The 9,382-nt window shown below is 42.1% G+C and overlaps 1 protein-coding gene across 4 annotated transcripts; it reads right to left on the reverse strand.

Moving 5' to 3' along the window:
- Positions 1-1,336: 1,336 nt before the first annotated feature.
- LOC131517436 (disintegrin and metalloproteinase domain-containing protein 20-like) lies at positions 1,337-7,464 on the reverse strand. Of its 4 annotated transcripts, none has more exons than XM_058739502.1 (2): positions 7,128-7,464; positions 1,337-3,885 (listed from the first exon to the last, which is right to left on the reverse strand). In XM_058739502.1, exon 2 carries the CDS (start codon positions 3,728-3,730, stop codon positions 1,541-1,543), a length of 2,190 nt encoding a protein of 729 aa, XP_058595485.1. In that variant the 5' UTR covers positions 3,731-3,885; positions 7,128-7,464; the 3' UTR covers positions 1,337-1,540. The 4 variants fall into 4 exon arrangements, with proteins under 4 accessions (XP_058595485.1, XP_058595483.1, XP_058595486.1 ...); XM_058739500.1 differs by having other exon boundaries at positions 1,337-3,911; XM_058739503.1 differs by having other exon boundaries at positions 7,118-7,464.
- Positions 7,465-9,382: the final 1,918 nt, after the last annotated feature.

The following is a 9,382-nucleotide window of genomic DNA, read 5'->3' on the forward strand; positions in this document are numbered from 1 at the left end:
AGGTGAGGGAAACTAGAATGGATAGTGGAGGAGAGAGACAATAAGTGTCAATTTCAGCCCCAATACCAAACACGGTAGTAGGGACTGTGCTTCATCTCACTAATTTCCCTCTTATAACGTTTCCCACAGGCAGAGATGCCTATTCGCATCCTGGATGAGCTGTTCCCAGAACATAGATGGAAAAGTGATTCAGGGCAATGCAAAAACTGGACTGTGAAATATCCAAATAAGCCACTTTAAAAAAAAAAATGTCTATTTTTGAGAGAGACAGAGCGTGATTGGGGGAGGGGCAGAGAAAGAGGGAGACACAGAATCTGAAGCAGACTGCAGGCTCTGAGCTGTCAGCACAGAGCCTGATGTGGGGCTCGAACCCACCAACCGTGAGATCATAACCTGAGCCAAAGTTGGATGCTTAACTGACTGAACCACCCAGGAGCCCCAAATAAGCCACTTTGATTCTCCTTCAAGGAAAATCTTGCTGAACAGCTGCGGAGATTATAATCAGCAGAGAGTCTCTAGATGTCAGCTATTTAGGATAGCCTCAGTTGCCTTCCCAGGTCACCCCACATCCAGTGAATGAGCAAGAGAGGGTATGAAGACCTGGCCATTTTGGGCCAAATCTGTCACGCAGTATTTATTCCAGAGCTCGCTGCTGGGCTGGCCATGGCTTCAGTGCAGTACCATTTCTCTCTGCACAACTGACTTCCTCCCCTTTTCACAGTAGTTGGTCCCTATCAAAATCTCACAATCTAAGCTCTAACTTTGCTTCTGGAGAATTCAGACTATCACAGTGAAATGACTACTGAAAGCACTTGATAGCCCTAGGGTGAGGGGAACAAAGGAAAGAACAAAGGAAAGTGGTTTATCAATATGCTGGTGATTCAAGGAGGTCCCTTGCAGAGCAGGGCAAGGGACCAGTTGCTGGTCAGAAATCAGAGGAGGACCACCGTGCTAAGCTCAGAGCTGCAAGTCAGACCTCTGAGGGTGTCAGTGACCAAGAATGAAGGTGGTTCTAAAGAGCCAACAGAACTGGAGTCCAAAACCAAACTTGGCTACTAGAATGAATGGCCCCAGCCAAAATGATAGAGTTACTTTCGGCACACAGAAACCTAACTCCTTTCCCCCCTCATCCAGCACTCTAGGCTACTTCTACTGCCCTCTGTTGGTACAGTTACCCACAAGAAAACAGGTGGAACAGAAGTGGGATCTGTAGAGGCATATCCCTGACATTACATCTAGAGTACAAAGGTGGGAGGAGGATTAGAGCTGATAGACACCAGCTTAAAAATATCTCCTTGCTGTGCCTTTTCCCAGGAAATAAAAACAGACAACTTCCGAGGGAAAAAAAAAATGAAGTTTTAATATTGCTTAAAACATGAAGAGTTAGAAAGTACATGCTAGAAATCCTCTGGTGTGATATTAATGCTTATGATCCTGATATGAGGGATCGTTAAATTTTTCTTTAAACAGTCAGACATGCTCTAATGTTTCTGTACTATTAAAAGAAGTGCTAGATATTTGTTTAATGCGACAGGAGTTTTTAGCCTTCCTCTTCCTCCTCCTGCTCCTCCTCTTCATTCAAAACTTTCTTACCAAGTATAATTAGGAAAAGTAAAACGAAAAGAGTTAAAGGAATGAACCACAATAATATCAGGTAGTCCAGCCATTTCTCTCCTTCTGATGCCACCTGGTTCTGAGGAGGTGGCCCGCTGTCAATACTGCCTCCATGGCCCACATGCTGGCACTTGGGAGGTGCCCATCCATAGTTGCAGTGGCAATGCTGCTTATTATTGCAGACTCCGTTCATGTGGCAGGTCTCATCAGCCTGACAGCTTCGCGGTGGATAGGTCATGTTGACACACTTCTTGTGGATGCATATCTTTTTTTGACCACACACTGTGCCATCTTTCACTTGGCCAATATCAGGTATGGACATCCCTACGTGATAATCAGTGCCCCAGCAAGTGATGTTTTTGAGGTGAAGTTGATGCACTGTAGAATGCTGTATCAGACTAGGAATTACTTCCACATTCTCACACTGTACTCTCCCACAGAGAATATCAGGGGCCTCACATTTTACGTATATTAGGTCCGCGATATCACAGTGACCAAATCGATTTCCTTGGGTGTTGATTTCTCTGTAGCATCTCTGAGATGCACTCCTTGCGTCTTTGCCAAAAATCTCCCTGCACTGCTTGTCATGGTTGGGACATCTCCCTTCATAGCAGTAGGCATCATCACCACAGGGAACCCCGTCCTGCACGTATACATCTTCTGGGCACTGATGAGATGTCCCATTACACCATTCGGGGAGGTCACATTCACTCATCTGCTGTCTGCATACAGTCCCTGATGGCATGAACTTGCAGTCTTTGCAACAAATTCCAAAAGTACAAGCAGCTCCAGGCTTCAGAGTACAGTTCAACAGACAACAGGGGTCATTTAAACACTGGTGTATAGTGCCACAGTCACACTCCTCTCCTTCTTCAATCACTAAGTTCCCACAAAACTGTCCCATAGAGATATTCGCAGAATGTGGAGATGACCTAATACATGATCCTCTAGAGAGAGTATTGTCCCAGTACCGGGCATAACTGCAATTGCTGAACTTAGTTGTCACCTTCCGGGAAGGATACATTAGGCACCACTGAAGCCCACACACACATTGTTCAGTATCATGAGACATACCCAAATTATGACCAAGTTCATGGGACACAGTAAGTGCAAAATAAAACAGACTGTCTCCTTCAAAAACATCAACTCCACTATTAAAAGGGCGTTGGCATATCCCTCCAACGTAGGCAACTCCAAGCTTTGTGCCAAAACGTTTTTTTATGAAAAGATGGGCAGTATCATGGTGCAGTCGGGCATCAAGATTGACAGACTTCCAAAGGGCAAAATCCTCCACAAGCTGATCTATCTGATCAGCGACAACTAGGTTTCTTTCACTCCAGATTTCAATCCCAGTCAAAACTACATCAACCTCCAAAGAGTAATATAAGATATCTAGTATATTGATAACATCAAATACTTCACGCTGTACTACTGACACGTTACTTTCGTAGTACAGGAATCGATTATGGTCCATGACTACACCCAGCTCAAGAAACCGCAAGTGGGTCCACCAGCCGGTATAAGAACTTTGTATCAGAGTGGAATTATATGAGGCTCTCAACTGCAAATGTCGTGCTATTTCCTCTTCTGTTAGCCCACATTTCATAGGTGGGAATTGTGTATCATCACTATCTATCTTATATACCAGGTGTTCAAATGTGGCAGAAAACCTAACTGGCTCAATTTCATAAGCAAGGTCATTTATCTGCAGCATTCCTCGAAAACCTCCAGAACAGGTACTGAGGGCAACCAGGGATTCAGGGACTCCTTCCACATAACCATGATAGTAGCAGTCGTCAGGAACAAAAGGCTGATCCTGGTGGAGGGCTTGCTGGTCTGTGTAGGTGAACACCAGGAAGTGTTTAGAAATCAAGAGCTTCTTGACCTTCATGTGGACAATGTGTCTCTGGCCCCCAAACTGCAAGCTGTAGGAGAGCCAGCCTGGAGCCTTTATACCTCTGTCCCTGCCAGTCACCTTCAAGGGGACCACCAATTCTGGGGAGGAGAAGTGCTGGGAGAGCCTGTCTTGAGAGTGGCCAGAAATGAACAGAGACATCCCAACCCAGAGTAGCAGAAGAGTGATCCTGATGTGCACCAAGGCCTCACCCACTGCCATTATGGAGTTGTCATTATGAAGCCACCTGTCCAGGGCAGAAGAGGGCAGGGTATGAGGTACTGCTGGTCTGGCTCCTCCCTCTGAGCTGCTTAGGGTGCAGGGTTGACCTTTATGGATCTGTGTCCTAGAAGAGGTGGACCATCAGAGTTGCAGTGCTGAAAGTGGAAATAAAAAAGAAGAGCTAGGATGGGGTTGGTGGGGTAGGAAGGGTGGGATAGAGAGAGAAGAAAGTGAGGTAAAAGTGATTCTTCAATTGGAATGAGGCTAGAATTAATAAAATGCCCGAGACTGTCATACATATGCACATATACATATGCATATATATGAGTATATACATATGCACACATATACATATACGTGTGTGTGTGTGTGTGTGTGTGTGTGTGTAGGCAGGCAGGGGGTGGTAGAGGACAGGTTTCTAGAGGAAGAAATGAAGGAGGTTAGTCATAAATAATGGTTGAAACTGGATGGTGGATAGATAAAAATTGATTACATACTGTTTTCTAAACATGTAAACCGGCAATGAAATGTTCCCTATTAAAAGACAGACATCTGACTTCCCGATTGCTCCTCCAACCAAAAATCTACCAGTACCCTACTATCTTCAGGAGGCATGTGGACAACCCATCCAAAACCCACCGATTTTTTTGTCTCTTTTTTTCCACACAGTTTATTCTATCTCCCCTTTACTTGTGCAGGACATCTGATCTCCCATTGTATCCGAGGTTAGCAGTCAAAGTAAGTGTCACTTAAGGGACTCATTAATTTTGGGAGACCCCTTCCAATCAAGACAGATTTTTATTTTAAAATGCATTCTTATCTGTAGAAAAACTCTGGACATCCAACGAAAGGCAGCCACACTGATAGGGAAGCAGGGAATGCATTGCTATTTTGAGACAAGGCAAACAGCCCAACTGCCTCCAATCACAGCATGCAGGCAGCAGCCTTCTCTCTACCCAGCTCAGCTGCATCATGCTTTCAATCATAAGAGACTCATCTTAGATGTATAAATATAGATTCTATTCTATATTTTTTCATGGCCAGTGATTTAACTGAATTCTCTAGAGAAAGATGGATTGAGAAGCTTAAACCTAGAGTCAGTTCATTAAAACGTTCAAAAGGCCACACACAGTTCGGGTGGACTTATGTCATTCCTGTTGAAAACATAAATTTTGGTTCAGGCAAAAGTTAAATTTGTTCATTCACTAACTTTTATTAAAAGTATCAATAATTTATTGAATATTTGAAAGCAAAAATTAAATTCGGAGACACACTGGAACATATATACTGGTGACATGAATATTCCAAACAAGTACACAAGTGGGGTCAGCAGTATAGAGTATGAAAAATATCCTTAGCATTATAATGTCAAGAACTCCTGTCCACATTTGGATGCTTTTTCAGAACTGATGGATGGCTACTGGAAGCCAAGAATACTAAATGAATCCTTTCAGGGAAAAGATCTCTGGTAGAGGTGAAATCCTAATTACTAGATTTCCTGTCCATTTCTCTCTTCATAATATACTTGGTATATGCTATAGATCTGGGAATATTAAGATGAGAATGTCAATCAGAGAGAGACAAATATCCTATGTAGAATTTAAGATACCAAACAGATGAACGTAACAGGAAGGGGTGGGGGAATAGAAGAGAGGGAAACAAACCACAAGAGACTCTTAATGATAGAGAACAAACTGAGGGTTGCTGGAGAGAGGTGGGTAGGGGATGGGCTAGATGGGTGATGGGTACTGAGGAGGGCCCTTGTTGGGATGAGCACTGGGTGTTGTACGTAAGTGATGAATCACTGAATTCTACTCCTGAAGCCAATATTGTATTGTATGTTAACAACTGAAACTTAAAATTAAAAAGAATAAATTATATTTAAAAAAGGATGAGAATGTGTGAGTTGGAAGAGGGATATTAAAGATAAAGCATTATATGGACGCCTGGGTAGCTCAGTCGGTTAAGCATCTGACTCTTGATTCCCGCTCAGGTCATGATCTCACAGTTTGTGGATCCAGTCCCACATCTCTGCCCCTCCCCTGCTTGTGCACATGTGCACATGAGTGCATGCTCACACACATACGTGTGCTCTCTCTCTCTCAAAAAAAAAAAAAGACAAAGCATTATAAAAAGGAGAATAACCTATATTAAGCTTTGTCAGAAATATGATGCGGCAATAATAGAGAAGTTCATTGCTGAGAATCTTTGAGACACATCAGACTGTCAACATTGCATTGCTCCAAAGATGAGCCTTGAAGGAACACTGTGTTACCACAAACTATGTGAACCGATGTCACTCCAAAGCCCTCCTTTCTACGGTTACCAGCACTTCAAGCAGTGTTAAGGTTTTCCTCTTAATCAATACTTAGCTCTTCTATTTCCAGCAGCTATTTCAAATTGCCCCAAACCCTTATCTTCCCAAGTCTCCTCTCATGCCCAGTCACAGACTCATTTCAGTGTTTCTCAAGCTTAGGTCACAAGCCATACAGGGTCATGAAGTCAATTTAGTGAGCCACAACCAATTGACACAATACTAAATATCAGAGAGCCTCACACAGATCAGCACCCCCTGCTGTTACCTACCACCACAGAAGCTATAGCAGCATTCTATTGACACTTGTTATATAATTATCAATTATTTCCTGAACTTCAAAACTAAAATTTATACTTTGTCTATCAAGCTGGAGATGGGATCTGCACATTATATTTCTCCATTGTTATTTGGCTTCCTGAAGTTTTATCAACATGGATTCGAGAGAGAGAATCAAACGCAAGAAAAGAGGACAAGGAACTTGTCATTACCTATCTGCCTGCCTGCTGTTACGTTCTGTAAATTCCCAGCCATGATGCCTTGCTCTGGTGGGGAGAGTTGGTTACCACATTCCCAGAACCAGCTCCATTAAGCCCTAACAAAGGTATGAGTGCTAGATGAACAGTGTGCCCTTCTCAGAAGTCTGAGCACCAGATGTACAGGACCATCCTCCAGTACCCCGGGTGACCCACACTAGCTAGCCAGTGTCCCTTCCTCAGATGTTCCAGGCATACCACAAAGCACCCTGATATAAGCCCCATGTGTATAGCACTTCTCTCTCTGAGATCTGAGTCACAATTCTGGAAGACCTTCTTCCAAGTCGTTAAGTATCAGCCTACCAAGTCCCCCAGTACCAGCTCAGCATCACCTTATGGGAAGAACAGCTATTAGCTCTACAGAACCCCTTTTCTGATTTCCTAAGTTACCAACATGACCAGAGCAAAGCCCTATCTTCTACAGTCCAGATCTATGAGGCCCATTATGAAACTATCCATTTATGATAACCCCATCCTCTGCCCTTCCCTACCCACCCCCCCAATCTTAGGCATAGAGCTTTTTCTAGCAACTAATACCTCTGTGTACCTCAGCACTTCCTTTTCATCTTTCCAGTCCTTTAGACACTTTTCAACAATTCCTTTAGATTAATTACTCTTGGTAGGCTTTTCTTTCCTGGACTAGATCTTGACAGCTACAGGACTTGGTACCAAGAGTGGTGCCAAGAGAGACAGACACCATTGGACTCTGGGATTGGTATGGGCATGTCCATGACTTTACACACTGCTGAACTCCTGTCCAATGGGGAATGAGCATGCAATGACATCACAATGAACTGAATTACCAGCCAATGTTTACTGTGATGAAGTGTACTACTGAAGCAAATGTGTAGGCACCAAGTGTGATGATGGCTGAAGCAAATGTGTGGGGACCAAGTGTGATGATGGCTGAAGCAAATGTGTGGGGACCAAGTGTGATGATGGCTGGAAGTACCTCAAAGACTGTTCTGGAGAATTTGCACAGTGAGGCTCAAGGCTCTAAACTCTCAGCTCAAAGAGCTGATAATGATAGACCTAAAAGAATCTCGCATTGGTTTTGGCCATAGAGTCAGTTTTACCAAAAAAAAAAAAAATAAATAAAAAATCAAACTTTCATTGTGAAGTTACAGAGCCACAACATAAGTTGAATGTGTAGATTTGCCAAGACTCTGATGGGAAAGTTAGAACACTGAGAAGGCAAAAAACCTTGATGCTTGCAAAGAAGAACTCCAGATGGACTTAACTGATTCTGAGTATCTTGATCCTCCCAAGTGTCCCTGAGTCTCAGTTACTGGGAAAGAAGCCAGTCTGAAGAACCTAGACACCTATAGCTTGAGACCCTGTCCCTTCTGTGGAAGTTACTCTGCAAGGAGATACCTAGTCTCCTGAAGACATACTCTTACCATCCTTTATTGGCTCTAGATGCAAATCAGAATCTAATTCAACACATTCCAGAGGAACAAATTCAACATCTGAATTGAGAGGAAGGAACTTCTACACCAAAATAATGATAATATTTTACTAATTTATATTGGCAAAAGGGGGGGCATTATATTAATAACAGAAAAGCTAAAGTAGTTAAAGATATATTTAGTATGATAAAATTCAACACGAATTTGTATCTATTTAATAAATACCTTCAAAATATATAAAGAAAACATTGAGAAATCAAAAAGAAATAGAAAAATACAAAATCTACTTATAAATATTAACATACTTCTCTCAGCAACTGAGAGAAAAATCACCCACAAAAAAAGGATAAGGAAATAGAAGATTTAAGCAAGGCTAATCAAATTAACCTGACACATGTAAAACACTACAGCCAACAACTGAAGAACAGGTATTAGGTTCAATTGCACATGAGATATTTAGCAAAATAGATGATATCCATGGTCATAAAGGAAGTCTCAACAATGGTAAAAATAAAAATCGCATAATATATGTTCCTTAACTACAGAATTTTTAAAAACTGGATAGGAAAAAGAGCTAGAAAATAGCCATTTCTTTCAAAATTAAAGAAAAGCCTTCTAAATAAGCCATGGTCCAAGTATGATCAAAATATGTAATTAAAAATATTTTGGACTGAATGAAAATACAACATATTATATTTGTAGAATACAGTTAAAGCAATGCTTATATGGAAATTTCTGTATTTCAAGGTATATATTAGAAAAGGATAGTAGGGGTGTCTGGGTGGCTCAGTTGCTTAAGCCTCTGACTCCTGATTCTGGTTCGGGTCATGGTCTCACAGTTTGTGAGTTTGAGTCCCACATCGAGCTCTGTGCTGACAGTGTAGAGCCTGCTTGAGATTCTCTCTCTCTTCTTCTCTCTTCTTCTCCATGCTCTCACTCTCTTTCTCTCAAAAACAGATAAATATTTTTTTTAAAAAGGAGAAAGATTGGGGGCGCCTGGGTGGCTCAGTTGGTTGAGCGCCGACTTCGGCTCAGGTCACGATCTCGCAGTCTGTGAGTTCGAGCCCCGCATCGGGCCCCTGTGCTGACAGCTCAGAGCCTGAAGCCTGTTTCAGATTCTGTGTCTCCCTCTCTCTGACCCTCCCCTGTTCATGCTCTGTCTCTCTCTGTCTCAAAAATAAATAAACGCTAAAAAAAAAAAAAAAAAAAAAACAAATTTAAAAAGGAGAAAGATTGAAAATATTTTATGTAAGATATAATGTCACAAAGCTAGAAAGATGAGAGCTAATTAAATTTAATAGATAAAATTTTAAAATAAACATGGGAGTGGGGGCCTAGGTGGCTCAATCAGTTGAGTATCCGACTCTTGGTTTCTGCTGGAGTCATGATCCCA

Source organism: Neofelis nebulosa, chromosome 7 (assembly GCF_028018385.1).
Source record: "Neofelis nebulosa isolate mNeoNeb1 chromosome 7, mNeoNeb1.pri, whole genome shotgun sequence".
Lineage (NCBI taxonomy): Eukaryota > Metazoa > Chordata > Mammalia > Carnivora > Felidae > Neofelis > Neofelis nebulosa.